Source organism: Salvelinus sp. IW2-2015, linkage group LG23 (assembly GCF_002910315.2).
Source record: "Salvelinus sp. IW2-2015 linkage group LG23, ASM291031v2, whole genome shotgun sequence".
Classification (NCBI taxonomy): domain Eukaryota; kingdom Metazoa; phylum Chordata; class Actinopteri; order Salmoniformes; family Salmonidae; genus Salvelinus; species Salvelinus sp. IW2-2015.
In genome coordinates this window covers 42019564-42035671 of record NC_036863.1, presented here as the reverse complement: position 1 = coordinate 42035671, position 16108 = coordinate 42019564, and the positions used below count along the sequence as shown (strand labels likewise).

The following is a 16108-nucleotide window of genomic DNA, read 5'->3' as shown; positions in this document are numbered from 1 at the left end:
CTGTATAGGCATTGTCTTTCTGCATTGGAATGCAGCCTTGGAATAGGAACTTCATATTGGAGCTGGAACTCTATGGGCCCAGACACCTATATTGTAATGCGGCCTATTAGCAAGGAACTAGAGCCGTATATGGATTTAGCGCTGTTACCCACCTGAACTCCCTTGCTAATCAACCATCCTCATAGTATTTAAAAGCATGGGAACAGGTTAATGACGTTATTTTACGCTCCAGGCATTTTTTTTCCAGTCCCAGAAAGAAACGTAACAAAACCGTGCCAAGCTGTTCTTGACTTTATTTTGCTGGTCAGAACAAAAATATAAACGCAAAATTCAACAATTTCAAATATTTTACTGAGTTAGTTCATATAAGGAAATCAGTCAGTTGAAAGAAATTCATTAGACCCTAATCTATGGATTCCACATAACTGGGAATACAGATATGCATCTGTTGGTCACAGATARAGCCCTTTAAAAAAAGTAGGGGCGTGGATCAGAAAACCAGTTAGTATCTGGTGTGACCCCCATTTGCCTCATGCAGTGGGACACATCTCCGGATCCATGACCGCGGGCTGGCTTCCCCGACCAACGTCCACGCCAAAATACCACACTTATATCAACTACTACTTCCTCAGATGACGAGAATCGTAAAAGTGTTAATTTGAGTGAGACGGCACATTAAGGTAAACCATGAATACTGCAACTAGCGAATGCATTGCGCTGTCACAATTGCCCAGAGTATCGCTATTTTTGGACATTTCAGTGGTGTTTTGTGTGACCACAGTTAGAGGCCATCATATTACATGGCCCACTTGGAATCGTAGTTCTAAGAATCAGTCAAATGTATTGTATTTTAGTAGATAATTCTCATTATCAAATAAATGTATTTGTATACAAGCTTGTTTTTGACAGCAATTAAACATTGTTTTCGTAGGTTCTCTTCTAAATTGATCTTGAGTATTATAATTCACAGCCATCTTGAAAAAATAAATTAGATTAAGAGTAAACATAACATTTTTATAAATGTTACTCTGCGAATTTCGTGCATTACCTGTCTCAATAGCCAAAAACGGGTAGTGTCTTATTTCCAAGAAAATATAGAAAAATACAACTTTCATAGAAAAACAGAACAGTATTATTAGTTAATTGTCCAAAAACAACTTGTAAAGATTCAACCTGCAAGCCTGAAATAAATGTATGTCACACGACCTTGTCTACCATGATAACCATTCATGTTTAGGTTATACCACATACCAAACAGAACACAGTGTAGGGGAAATTTGGCACATGAGGAAAACGTGCATATGGAACAACACTGCAAAACAGTCTGGTAAAAGACAAACTTGCAACGAGATTAAACATATTTGTAAGAGAGTAGAAGTTTGGACAATGGTGATACCTCAGCTGTGTATATGAACCCCTTTAATCTCAGTGCTATTTTGATGAGTAAAATAGAAATAACTGGGTCTGAACTGTATGAAAACAAGTTAAGAGGATGGTGAGCTTACAGACCCAATGATCTAAGGATCACAGGTAAGTGGCAGTATGCAAACATGTAGTTATATTGCAATAGATRAAGCTTTTTTTTTCATTATATGTTTAGAATCTTCCTACTTTGCTATGATATCTTTGTGAAAATGAGTCCTGGGTTTTGTATACTTGGGTCAACCACTTATTCTTTCTGTCCTTTCAGCAGAGTGACCTAAACATACAGTAGTATTCTGTCATTATTCCGGGGGGGATCTCTAAAGCTGTGTTGTGATGGAGTCGTCCTGCTCAGCCCCCCACTCAGAAGAGTCCAGCTCGTCACAAGGTCCTATCCAGCCCTCAAACATGTCCTCACTAGAGCCCAGGAGGACAGCCCGAGAGCTGGAGGCCGTGATGCTGGAAGCACAGTGCAGGGGTGGCACGGAGTGGCCTGGCGGCGGTAAGGAGTGGCCCGCCGGTCGCAGGAGCAGACTGTCACTTCCGTTAGCCTGCTGGGGTGACCCCAATGGCAGGGCCTGGGGAGGGGCATGTGGTAGCTCGTTCAGGTTCACCCCCAGCTGGAACAGGCTGCGTGTAACCGGGGGATTGGGGTGGGTCTGGATGTCCGGCCAGGTTGTGGGTGGCCGAAGCAGACCGTCTGAGATGCTGTAGGTGGGCTGGTGCATCCTGGGAAGAGGGGACCTGGGCTCTGGGACGTGTCCGTTCATGCGGGAGAAGAGCAGGCCCAGCCGCCTGATGGAGTCTCTCTTGGACTTGGAGAAGCGTTGCAGCCGGCCACTACTGCGGGTTAACGCAGCAGAGGACGGGGGCGAGGAGGAGAATCTGAGCCCGTTGCTCTTTGGTTTGTTGTCCACTGCCCCCTCTGCCCCTGACATGGACTTAAAGAGGGCGGAGACGCTGAACCCAGAGTCCTTGCTCTTCCTCTCAGCGATTGACGTGCTGAAGGATACCCCCTTGGCCCCTTGGTCCCTGGACTGACCCTGGGCCTGTCCAGCCCCTTCTTCCTCGTTGGCCTCATCCTGCTGGGTAGCCTCACTGCTGGATGAGTAGGTCCTCCGCGGAGGCTTCCTGTCCCCCAACAGGTCCAACACCTCGTAGCGGAAACTGGAGATGTCCTGCTTGAGCTCCTATGGATCAGTTAAGAGGGGGATAGAGGCGAAGGACAGATCCACAATGAGGGACAGTTAGATATTGCTCAACGACTATGATATATATATACAGGCACATTTTGGGGATGAAAGCTTAAGTACACAACTTCTGAGATACCTACCTTAAAATTCTCCTCTGTCAGACCCTCGTCTGTTTTAGCACTGCGGATCATGGCTGCTACATACCTCTTCACCAGGTTCCTGATCACCTCCTATACACAAAGACACACAGCAGAGAAACAATCACATTAGATACACTCCTACAGTATGAAATGAGTGGTGAAGTCATGGGCACATTCTAGAAACAAGCATATTTTTCTTGGTAAGCTATTTTTGTAGACTTGTAMCTCCCTAAATAGGAAATGATCTGAGATTTGGGGAAAAAGGCTCTTCCTTCCTTGCATGCACACATTTGCATGTTGTATTTAATAAGGAAAAACTGTTTAGGCATATTCATGACATTTGTATTAGCTTGAGTTGAAAATCTGGATGTACATAACTTTGCATTCATTTGCATGTTTAGGACACAATGGACCAATGGTTGAAATCAAACCAGACTTTTTCTTTTACAGAACAATAATTTGGTGTAAAAACAATTGAATGAATTGTGGAAGAGGATATTTGTGGAGGTGTTTGTAGATTGCATCTAATAGTGTGCACTGGAAGGGTAAGAGATACACTATACAAAAGTATGTGGACACCCCTTCAGATTAGTGGGTTCGGCTACTTCGGCCACACCCGTTGCTGACAGGTGTATAAAATTCGAGAACACAGCCAGTGCAATCTCCATAGACAAACAGGCAGTAGAATGGTCTTACTGAAGAGCTCAGTGACTTTCAACGTGGCACCGTCACAGGATGCCAGCTTTCCAACAAGTCAGTTCGTCAAATTTCTGCCCTGCTAGAGCTGTCCCGGTCAACTGTAAGTGCTGTTATTGTGAAGTGGAAACGTCTAGTAGCAACAATGGCTCAGCTGCGAAGTGGTAGGCCACACAAGCTCACAGAACGGGACCGCCGAGTGCTGAAGCACGTAAAAAAATGGTATGTCCTCGGTTGCAACACTTACTACCAATTTCCAAACTGTCTCTGGAAGCAACATCAGCACAATAACTGTTCGCCGGGAGCTTCATGAAATGGTTTTACATGGCCAAGCAGCCGTACACAAGCCTAAGATCACCATGTGCAATGCCAAGTATCGGCCGGAATGGTGTAAAGCTTKCCGCCATTGGACTCAGYGGAAACGCATTCTCTGGAGGGATGAATCATGCTTCATCATCTGGGTTTGGCGGATGCCAGGAGAACGCTACCTGCCCCAATGCATAGTGCCAACTGTAAAGTTKGGTGGATGAGGAATAATGGTCTGGGACTATTGTTCATGGTTCGGGCTAGGCCCCTTAGTTCCAGTGAAGGGAAATCTTAACGATACAGGATACAATGACATTGTAGACGATTCTGTGCTTCCAACTTTGTGTCAACAGATTGGGGAAGGCCCTTTCCTGTTTCAGCATGACAATGCCTCTGTGCACAAAGCGAGGTCCATGCAGAAATGGTTTGTTGAGATTGGTGTGGAACAACTTGACTGGGCTGCATAGAGCCCTGACCTCAACCCCATCAAACACATTTAGGATGAATTGGAACGCCGACTGCGAGCCAGGCCTAATCGCCCGACATCGGTGCCCGACCTCACTAATACTCTTGTGGCTGAATGGAAGCTAGTCCCTGCAGCAATGCTCCAACATCTAGTGGAAAGCCTTCCAGGAAGAGTGGAGGCTGTTATAGCAGCAAAAGGGGGACCAACTCCACATTAATGCCCATGATTTTGGAATAAGATGTTTGAYGAGCAGGTGTCCACATACTTTGGATCATGTAATGTATGTAGGCATACCACTCACCTCACCACATGCACTAAGAGTTGCCTCAGTGCATCCCTTTCTCTGATAGGTTCTGCCCTATTCCCCAAACTCCTTCATTWGGAGCGGCAGCTGTATTCTTTGATACAGCAGTTTCATTAGACARCGCAGGCTCCAGTCAATGCATTCGGTTTTACAAGTCAGCTGAGGAGCCCCAGCAGCACAAGGCCTTAACTGGGGGAAATGAAGGGGAGGGGGGAGAGGAGGGTCGCCAAAGGTTGAGCTAATTGCAATTACTGTGATGAGCACGGACTAATAAACAAATGAACATCCCACTGGGCACACACTGGTTGAATCAACATCATCTGTCAACCTATTGTAACGTGGAATCTTCATCTTAAATACGATGACTTAACCTGACTAACAAGTTGTTACATCAATCTTATTTCAACATAATCATCAGAACTGTGTAAAATGTTGAAATTGGGTTAAATTCCGCATAGAAACTTTTGAAATCTTTTTCATCCTATCATCATTGCCAAGTTAAATAAAGGTTAGTTAAAAAAGTATATATATTTAAAAAACATTCAATAATATATATTGTTGGGTGGTTGAAATGTTGGATTTCATATTTGATTAGACATATTTATTTTGACCGTATTTCAATGTTGATAGTAAAAATCAACGTACGTTCGAATCGACAACATGCTGTATGTGAAAGTAAATTCAGAGTGAGGTTGGGTTTATGTAGGCTACATTGACATCTGATTTGCCCAAAGGACACCATCATTTCAACGTGAAGCTAGGAATATTATCATTCATCCATTGCTGATTGGATCTTTGGAAGTTTAGAAGTAGTGAACATTAGCCTTTTAAATGTTACRCTAAATGCAGGATATTAATAATAAACTTTTACCTTTGGATATTGTCTTTTATATGTGTTATTCCTAATATCTACTGTATATACTATCCAAACAGTAGATACCTCTCCTTCAAATGTTGATATTTGGTTGCGTTCACAATTAAATATCCARGTTGTCTACAAATTAGTTATTAATATGTTGGATTCACGTATCCATCTCAACCAACAATCTAAGTTGTGGAGGGAAAAAAAGSTATTTACTTTCAACTATTCTTTTATTTAGGGTGTCTAYGCAAATGAGTATGGAAGCTGATCAGTGGTTAAATGTGTTGACGTAATAGCTCAGCTGAAACAAGCACAGCTTGTTTCTAAACGTTAGAGGTAGGTGTCTGGATGGTAGACTTGTTCTCGCCGATGTGCATTACCCCTCATAAACCAGCAGGAGTCACTGTTCAGGCAGGAATCGTTGGCCTGTGGCTTCGTATTTTATTTCAATGCCATTGAAACAATGACGTTGATTCAAACATACCATTTACTATCAACATTGAAACAAGATCTAATGAAATATAAATATAATATAAAATTCTTTAGTAATAATATAATAATAATAGTAATAATTAGTAATAATATAAAAATAATATAATATATAATATTAATTCGTCCTGCTTGTAAAGCCAATTTCTACCACTCTAAATTCCAAGCATCTGCCTCTAACCCTAGGAAGCTCTTTGCCACCTTCTCCTCCCTCCTGAATCCTTCTCCCTCCTCCTCCCCCTCCTCCCTCTCTGCTGATGACTTCGTCAACCATTTTGAAAAGAGAGGTCCGACGACAATCCGATCTCGTTTGCTAAGTCAAACGACACCGCTGGTTCTGCTCACACTGCCCTACCCTGTGCTTTGACCTCTTTCTCTCCCCCTCCTCCAGTGAAATCCTGCGTCTTGTGACGGCCGCCGCCCAACAACCTGCCCGCTTGACCCTATCCCCTCTCTCGTTCTCCAGACATTTCCGGAGACCTTCTCCCTTACCTCACTCGCTCATCAACTCATCTTGACGCTGGCTACGTCCTTCCGTCTCTAAGAAGAGCGAGAGTTGCACCCCTTCTGAAAAAACCTACACTCGATCCCTCGATGTCAACAACTACAGACCAGTACCCTTCTTTCTTTTCTCTCCAAAACTCTTGAACGTGCGTCTTGGCAGTCTCTCTGCTATCTCTCTCAGAATGACCTTCTTGATCCAAATCAGTCAGGTTTCAAGACTAGTCATTCAACTGAGCTGCTCTTCTCTGTGTCACGGAGGCGCTCCGCACTGCTAAAGCTAACTCTCTCTCCTCTGCTCTCATCCTTCTAGACCTATCGGCTGCCTTTGATACTGTGAACCATCAGATCCTCCTCTCCACCCTCTCTCGAGCTGGGCATCTCCGGCGCGGCCCACTCTGGATTGCGTCCTACCTGACAGGTCGCTCCTACCAGGTGGCGTGGCGAGAATCTGTCTCGCACCACACGTGCTCTCACCACTGGTGTCCCCCAGGGCTCTGTTCTAGGCCCTCTCCTATTCTCGCTATACACCAAGTCAACTTGGCTCTGTCATATCTCACATGGTCTCTCTATCATTGCTATGCGACACACAACATTAATCTTCTCCTTTCCCCCTCTGAAACAGGTGGTGATAGCATCTCTGCATGTCTGGCAGACAATATCAGTGTGGATGACGGATCACCACTCAAGCTGAACCTCGGCAAGACGGAGCTGCTCTTCCTCCCGGGAGGACTGTCCGTTCATGATCTCGCCATCACAGGTTGACAACTCCATTGTGTCCTCTCCAGAGTGCTAAGAACCTTGGCGTGATCCTGGACAACACCCTGTCGTTCTCAACTAACATCAAGCGGTGACCCGTTCCTGTAGGTTCATGCTCTACAACATTCGCAGAGTACGACCCTGCCTCACGCAGGAAGCGGCGCAGGTCCTAATCCAGGCACTTGTCATCTCCCGTCTGGATTACTGCAACTCGCTGTTGGCTGGGTCCCTGCCTGTGCCATTAAACCCCTACAACTCATCCAGAACGCCGCAGCCCGTCTGGTGTCAACTTTCCCACAGTTCTCTCACGTCACCCCGCTCCTCCGCTCTCTCCACTGGCTTCAGTTGAAGCTCGCATCCGCTACAAGACCATGGTGCTTGCCTACGGAGCTGTGAGGGAAACGGCACTCCGTACCTTCAGGCTCTGATCAGGCCCTACACCAAACAAGGGAACTGCGTTCATCCACCTCTGCCTGCTCGCCTCCCTACTCTGAGGAAGTACAGTTCCCGCTCAGCCAGTCAAAACTGTTCGCTGCTCTGGCACCCCAATGTGGAACAAACTCCCTCCGACGCCAGGTCAGCGGAGTCAATCCCACCTTCCGGAGACACCTGAAACCCCACCTCTTTAAGGAATACCTAGGATAGGATAAAGTAATCCTTCTACCCCCCCCCTACAAAGAGTTAGATGCACTATTGTAACGTGGTGTCAGCTGGATATCATAAGGTGAATGCACCAATTTGTAAGTCGCTCTGGATAAGAGCGTCTGCTAAATGACTTAAATGTAATGTAAATGTAATAAAATATATCAACCACCCAATATACTGTATATTGAATATGGGACGAAAAAGATTTGAAACATTTCTATGTGGATTTTTAATTGAAACATATACTGTACATAGTTCTGTGATTATGTTGAAATGTGATTGATGTCACAACCTGTTAGTCACGCTAAGTTATTGTGTTGAAGTTTGACCCTAATTTCAATGTTTAAATGAGATGAAAACAGTACCGGTTGATTACTTTTTTTTCAAATCCAAATGTGTTTTTCCATGTAGATTCCACATCACAATAGGTTGAGAAATGATGGTAAAACAACATTAATTCAACTAGCGTGTGCCAACTGGGACATGCCTGGGATCAAAATGAAACCTACCGCCAAGCTCACCACCACCATAACGACGACACATCCAGTAACTGACACCTGTTCCCCACTTTGCCAAAATGTCAACAGCGTAATAATAGATTCTAATACATAGTGTGCAGTACAAATGTTCTTCATGCAGCTCAACAATGAGGCGTCAAGAGGTTGTGTTTGTGCGTGCGTGCGTGCGTGTGGACATGCATACGCTCTTGTCCATAGTTTTTAATGATAGCAGCTTTTTACCTGATAATGCTGGTTCTGAATCAGGTTGTCAGCATGCCGCTCCTAGAACAAAATSAAAAAGCAGACGAATGAAACAACTTTTGTTCGTGCGCACCATTTATATTAACCGAACAAATGTATTGGTATCACTCTAGTGGTGTCTCTGCTGATGCGTGTTACATTTGTACTGTGAGAGTGACGCAATGCACATGTTCTAAAAAGGGGTTAAAGAGCTAAGGAATGTAAGGTCCAGAAGTATTTGGACAGTAACGTTTTTGTTTTGGATCTGTTCTCCAGCACTTTGGATTTGAAATTATACAATAACTCTGGGGTTGAATTGCAGACTGTTAGCTTTAATTTGAGGATATCTTCATCCATAATGGGTGAACCGTTTAGACATTGCTGCACTTTTTGTATATAGTCCCCCTCATTTTAGGGAACCAAAAGTATTTGGACAAATTCACTTATGTGTATTAAAGTAGTCAAACGTGTAGTATTTGGTCCCATATTCCTACTGCCCAATGACTACATCAAGTTTATGACTCTATAAACATGTTGGATGCATTTGCTGTTTGTTTTGGTTGTGTTTGAGATTATTTTGTGACCAATTGAAATGAATGATCAATAATGTATTGTGTCATTCTGCAGTCACTTTTATTGTAAATAAGAATATAATATTTTTCTAAACACTTCTACATTAATGTGGATGCTACCATGATCACAGATGGTCATGAACGAATCTTGAATAATGATGAGTGAGAAAGTTAGAGGCAAAAATATCGCACCCATGGAACGATAATTTCAGACTTTGTTCCACTATATTTTCTCCTCTTCAAACCAAACTTCTGATTCAAAAGGGTGCATATCCATTAGTATCCAACGTTATATCCCAAAACATGTGTCTGTTGTGTTTGGTGAGTAGGTGAAGGTAACGCGAATGCCTCTGTGTAAGCGGTAGTGTGGAGTAGAACAGTGGAACGGTAGAACAGGATTGCTGCTGGTAGAGGAGAGAAGTTCAGCTGACTGGGAGACATCCAGTGTATTTGGAGCCTGAGGAAGGGTTGCTTGGCAACATGTGCCTGCCCACTGCAGCTGGATGCTGGGCCACCAGGATATACAGTCCCTTGTCAGTAACTTCACAGCTGGGGGAAACTGATAGCCCTAACAATATTCTCAAGCTCTCCATAACATTTACAGGCAAGGATCCCATAAAACGTATGGGATTGTGTTATTATATAGAAATGGAGGAGCAAGGCGATGATTGTAGTAAAGCAATCTCATGTCTTTCACTGATATGACACAGCAAAAAGGAAACTGCCAGGTGAGAATTGAGTGAGTGTGTGTACACGGTATACTATATTGACTGTACAGGTTTGTAAATGTGGTACCGTGAACTCCTTTAAGTTCTCGTGTTTCCTCGGGTCGTCGGGACTGGGACGGTCCCGTCCACACAGGCGGTTGTGCGTCCACACACACAGGTACCACACTGACTTGGGGCTGGGGACGATGTTGAAGGGCGGAGGGAGAGTTCCTCCCTCGTCAAAATAACTCATCCACAGCTTGGTGCGGGCAAACTTCCATTCAATGTCCGCATGATCCTGTACAAGGGTATTTAGATATTAAAGGAGCGCTGCACCATCAGAAATAAATCTCTCTTACATCCTATGCGATCACATTTACTATCACTGAGAGTGATGAAAAACCCACTTAATAGCAGGGCTAAAATAACATTTGATCTGCTTGAAATAAATTGTTTCCGTAACATGTAGTTACATCCTGTCTTCCCTTTCCCTAGATGTGCCTTAGGCAATGCGCTGTTCTCTGATGGGGTTTGGTTGGTGGATTGTAGGATCTGTGTGGGTGTGGTCTGTGTGTGTGTGTGTGTGTGTGTGTGTGTGTGTGTGTTTTGTCCCTGGGAGCTGTGCATTTTCACACAGCTCCCAGGGAGAGTGATACATGGGCGGGAGGCCCTCTACCATCGGGTTACATAAGCTCTCGCAGAAAGGTTAGTTGGAGGAAAATAAACAGATATAAATACGTCTCTGTGTGATGCCTGCAGCCCCATAACTACAAACTCTCTAAGATGTGTGACCTGCCTTTCATGATCTACAATATTTTATCGCAATGACTCATTCTGGTTCTTATTCCTGCTGAGATTGAGAGACACTTTGCATAACTTCTTGAGATCAACTGCAAGCGCCGCTTGATCATTAAGCACCAGCAAGAGCTCCACGAAAAAGATGGGAAGGGCCATGTGACTTCCCCTGATAAAGGAGCTAGCAGACAGCTGAGAGAGAGCTGGACAGAGAGAAACGACGTGACGTGACTCACAGCGATGAGCTGATAGGARTTGTTCATCATGGCGATGAGCATGTTGAGCAGCACCACCAGGGAGATAACGTTGTAGGTACCGAACATGGTGGCTCCCACAAACTCTGTGAACTCATGGCGTGCCTTCACGTTGGTCACGTACAGGTTGAGCAGGCCGAATATCGACCAGAACAGGGACTGCAACGTCTCAAACAGCCTGGGAAAGAACAAGATTTTTTTTATACAGATTTTCTTCTTTTTTTTAAAAGCCAAGCAGCATAGCCTTTGAATCCTAAAAATATGTTTTGCATTACAGTTACTCAATGTAATATTACAACCTAGAAAACAGATGGAGGCGAGCGATGCAAACTGCTCAATCTCCAAAATGACTCAGGGGCTGGAGGAAGCAGATGAGATTTAGTACACTGCACTATTTTTTATTCATTACGTGACAGGGAGAGGATTATGTGCATACTGCAGGTTTCTGTGTGAAACCTCGGGGAACATGTGAAAAAGTGCTTTTCAATGACAATAGGCATTGGAGTATCAGACCCTGTGTGGAACCTGACACCTATTCCAAACCTGCCACCCACTTCCCGAACAATTCGTATCTCTTCATGTTCCGTCTCGGCTCCCCCCCCCAATATCTTTCAAGCTCCTTCCTTAACCCTGCCCTCTACCTCTTCACTCCCCTCCTTGTTTTAGAAAGTACTCGTTTCATTCATCTCTCCACACGCTCTTCTTTCTCTGTCTATCCAAAACCCTCCTTTTGTCATGACACACTCTTTCTAGGACAACGGGCCCTCAGGTGACTCACGTAGAGAAGGCGTTGTTCTGCTTCTCGCAGCGGATGCCCTTGCAGTTGTTGGGCTCGTCCGARGCCTTGGTCTCGTAGTAGAAGTACAGCTGGTTGAGCCCGTTGGCGAAGGCCAGCAGCACCAGGCAGTAGATGAAGAGGAACTTGAGGATGTCCAGCAGCATGCGTCCCAGGGAGATCTGCAGAGGCCCCAGGTGGGAGTTGGCTGTGAACAGGGAGATGAGGCGCAGGGAGCTGAAGATGTTGGCGATAGCAAACAGGGCCTCGGCTATCAGCGTTGGGTGCCACATCTCCCATTCCTCCCTCGGCCGAGAGCTGTTGTACTGTTGTTGAAACGGAGAGAGGCTGTTAGCTACCTGCCAGAAGGCCATGGTTATCATATTGCAATGTGTAAAGCAGGCAAAAAGATAGACAGGAATTTCTTAGCCCTCAAAATATCATCAACTCATCTTGAAAAGATAAACGTGTGACTTACCTTGAAGTAAGCTACTATTTTGAGTGAGATAGTGGCCAAGTAGAGAGAGTTCATGGCAAAGTCCATCAGGTTCCACCAGTCATGGACGTACTCAGTGAAGCCTCCGTCCCACATCTCCTTTATCTCAGCCCAGATGAAGCCTGAAGGGCAAACAGGTGTCAAGTCAGTAAGACACATGGCATTGCACACTACAATTAATGTCACCTGTCATGATATTTTTTTCTATCAGCACAACTAGTCCAAATCAGAAACAGATTAATGGCAGCAAATACAGCATTGTATTTCTCAATATCCACCCAGTTACCAGTTAGATCCTGTTAGAGATGGATTATAATGATAAGGCCTGAGTGTGATCATGTAAAAAGGTACGACACTGACCGTTAAGGATATCTCTCTAGCCCTAAACCTCCCCCATCACTGCCTGCCACCCCACCCCCTGCTCACCCAGCACCCAGGGAAGGATCATCCACTCCACCACGGTGGGTGGCGGGCCCTGGACATGCAGGTCTGTTCTCACGATGTGCTGGGAGGCCAGGAGGAGGAGGAAAAGAAAAGTCAGGTAGGAGGCTGTGTGGCAGATGAACTTGATGAAGGGCTTCTTGATGAAGAGGCCCAGGGCGCTCTTGGGGGCCAGCAGGTAGACCAGGGAGAAGATGGGGAAGAGCAGGCCGATGGTGAAGCAGGTGACCAGCTTGACCGCCCAATGGCGTCTGCGCCACCCGGGGAAACCGTCGTACCACAGGGTGGCCAGGAGCTGCTGACAGTTTGGCTGGGACACAAACTGGAGAGGAAGAGAGTATCAGAGATGGAGGGAAGAACATCGGTAAGGCAAATCGAAACGGCAGTATCACCCTTGGCATGTGCTATACAGGGTGATACTCAACCTATGTCACAACTCTCCTTCATTGGCAATAGATAACAGTTCAACTCCAGCCAACACCGGTCAAATTATTAGATCAACAAATAGAATAGAAGTGCCTGGGGTAAGAATACCACAATGGATATTGTACACATCTCAAATAGGATTCTTCCAGTGCTTCGGATATAAAGTTGATGTGTGCTACAGATCATAAAGTTCCTGGCTCTTGCCAGCTTCCGTGCAGTAAAACTTACTTCCCAGTGTTAGTCCCCGGCGCTATCCTCCCACTGATGACCCATGAGGTTGGCACTGCAGCTTATATACCCCAAAATACCCAAACAAACATCCCTGCAAGCTGCACATGGAATACAACTGAACAATACCCAAACAAACAGCCCTGCCAGTTGCACATGGAATACAGTCGTGTGCAGAACTACTTGCTGTAGTTTGAATTTCTGATATCTGATATGTTGTAAGCAGCATTGGCTTGCTCATTCAGTAGTGCTGGAAACAGGCTTGTTTCGGATAGTTTACTGTATCACAAATTCATCAGGACAAGATGAATCTATAACCCATCTATAAACTAATCTATAACCCATCTACATTAACTCATCTATAACCGATMTACATTAACTCATCTATAACCCATCTGCATTGACTCATCTATAACCCATCTATAAACTCATCCATAACCCATCTATAAACTCATCCATAACCCATGTATAAACTAATTTATAACAATAACTATAACATCTATAACATTAACTCATCTATAACCCCATCTATAAACTCATCTATAACCCATCTATACCTCATCTATAACCCATCTATAACTCATCTATAACCCATCTATAACCCCATCTATAACCCCATCTATAACCCATCTACCTTAACTCATATTTAACATCTATAAACATAAGACATCTACATTAACTCATCTATAACCATCAATAAACTCATATATAGCCCATCTATAAACTCATCTATAACCCATCTACATCAACTCATATATAACCATCTACATTAACTCATATATAGCCTTGTACATTAACTAATCTATAACCATCTACAAACAAATCTATAACCGTCTATAAACTAATCTATAACCCCTCTATAAACTCATAAATAACCCATCTATAACATCTATAAACTCATCTATAACCATCTATAAACTCATATAAACCCCCTCTATAAACCCATCTATAAACTCATATAACCCATCTACATTAACTCATCTATAACCCCATCTATAAACTCATCTATAACCCATCTATACCTCATCTATAACCCAACTATAACTCATCTATAACCCATCTACATTGACTCATCTATAAACTCATCTATAACCCATCTATAACTCGTCTATAAACTCATCCATAACCCATCTATAAACTCATCTATAACCCATGGTATAGAATTTAAGATGTTATAGAGGTATAGATGGGTTAAGGATGAGTTAATGTAGAAGGGTTATAGATGAGTTTAGATGGTTATGGATACGTTTAGATGGGTTATAGATGAGTTTATAGATGAGTTAATAGTAGATAGTTAATATAGATGTGTTATTTGAGTTTATAGATGGTTTATGGATAAGTTTATAGATGGGCTAATATATGATTTACATAGATGGGTTATGATGCGTTATAGATGAGTCAATGTAGATTGTATAGATGATTATAGATGGTTATGGATACGTTTTATAGATGGGTTATAGATGAGTTTTATAGATGAGTTATAGATGAGTTAAATATAGATGTGTTATTTGAGTTTATAGATGGTTTATGGATAAAGTTTATAGATGGTTATAGATTAGTTTATAGATGGGGTTATAGATGATGTAATGTATATGGGTTATAGATGAGTTATAGATGGGGTTATGGATGAGTTTATAGACGAGTATAGATGGGTTATAGATGAGTTTATAGATGATCAATGTAGATGGGTTATAGATGAGTTATAGTTGGGTTATAGATGAGGTATAGATGGGTTTAGATGAGTTTATAGATGGGGTTATTAGATGAGTTAATGTAGATGGGTTATATGAGTTTATAGATGGGTTTATAGAGGGGGTTTATATGAGTTTAATAGATGGTTATAGATGAGTTTATAGATGTTATAGATGGGTTATTTATGAGTTTAAAGGGGTTAGATAGTTTATAGACGGTTTATAGATTTGTTTGTGATGGTTATAGATTAGTTAATGTACCAAGGCTTATATATGAGTTAATGTAGATGGTTATATATGAGTTGATGTAGATGGGTTATAGATGAGTTTATAGATGGGCTTATATGAGTTTATTGATGGTTATAGAGATGTTTATGTACGATGTTTTATGTTTATAGATGTTAATAGGAGTTAAGGTAGATGGGTTATAGATGGGTTATAGATGGGCGTTATAGATGGTTATAGTTGAGTATAGATGGGTTATAGATGAGGTATAGATGGGTTATAGATGAGTTTATAGATGGGGTTATAGATGAGTTAATGTTATAGATGTTATAGTTATGTTATAAAATTAGTTTATACATGGGTTATGGATTGAGTTTATAGATGGTTATGGTGGAGAGTTATAGGGGTATAGATGGTCATAGGATGGGTTATAGATGGTTAATGTATACGGTATAAGATGAGTTAATGTAGATGGGTTATAGATTAGTTTATAGATGGGTTATAGATTCATCTTGTCCTGATGAATTTGTGATACAGTAAACTAATCCGAAACAAGCCTGTTTCCAGCACTACTCGATGAGCAAGCCAATGCTCGCTTCAAATATCAGATATCAGAATTCAAACTACAGCAAGTAGTTTTGCACACGGCTGTATCCTCCATGTGCAACTGGCAGGGGTTTGTTTGGGTATTGTTCAGTGTATTCATGGAGCTTGCAGGGATGTTTGTTTGGTATTTTGGGTATATAAGCTGCAGTGCCAACCTGCCATGGGTCATCAGTGGAGGATAGCGCCGGGACTAACACTGGGAAAAGTAGTTTACCTGCACGGAAGCTGGCAAGACCAGGAACTTTATGATCTGTAGCACACATCAACTTTATATCCGAAGCACTGGAAAATAACCTATTTGGAGATGTGTACAATAATCCAATGTGGTATTCTTTTTTATTTTTTTTTTTTTCTTTATGATTTGCTCTT

General features: G+C 43.0%; 1 protein-coding gene across 1 annotated transcript in view; it reads right to left on the bottom strand.

Annotated features, from left to right (window-relative positions):
* Positions 1 to 275: 275 nt before the first annotated feature.
* The window catches only part of LOC111950011 (short transient receptor potential channel 5), a 41326-nt gene continuing 25493 nt past the window's right edge, over positions 276 to 16108 (bottom strand). Inside the window, exons 5-12 of the mRNA XM_070434645.1 lie at positions 12549 to 12885; positions 12105 to 12244; positions 11630 to 11952; positions 10834 to 11029; positions 9891 to 10100; positions 8524 to 8565; positions 2756 to 2845; positions 276 to 2612 (exon numbers count right to left, since the gene is read on the bottom strand). Of these exons, the coding sequence (XP_070290746.1) occupies positions 1743 to 2612; positions 2756 to 2845; positions 8524 to 8565; positions 9891 to 10100; positions 10834 to 11029; positions 11630 to 11952; positions 12105 to 12244; positions 12549 to 12885 (2208 nt within the window). The 3' untranslated portion in view covers positions 276 to 1742. The remainder of the gene's footprint in view (positions 2613 to 2755; positions 2846 to 8523; positions 8566 to 9890; positions 10101 to 10833; positions 11030 to 11629; positions 11953 to 12104; positions 12245 to 12548; positions 12886 to 16108) is intronic.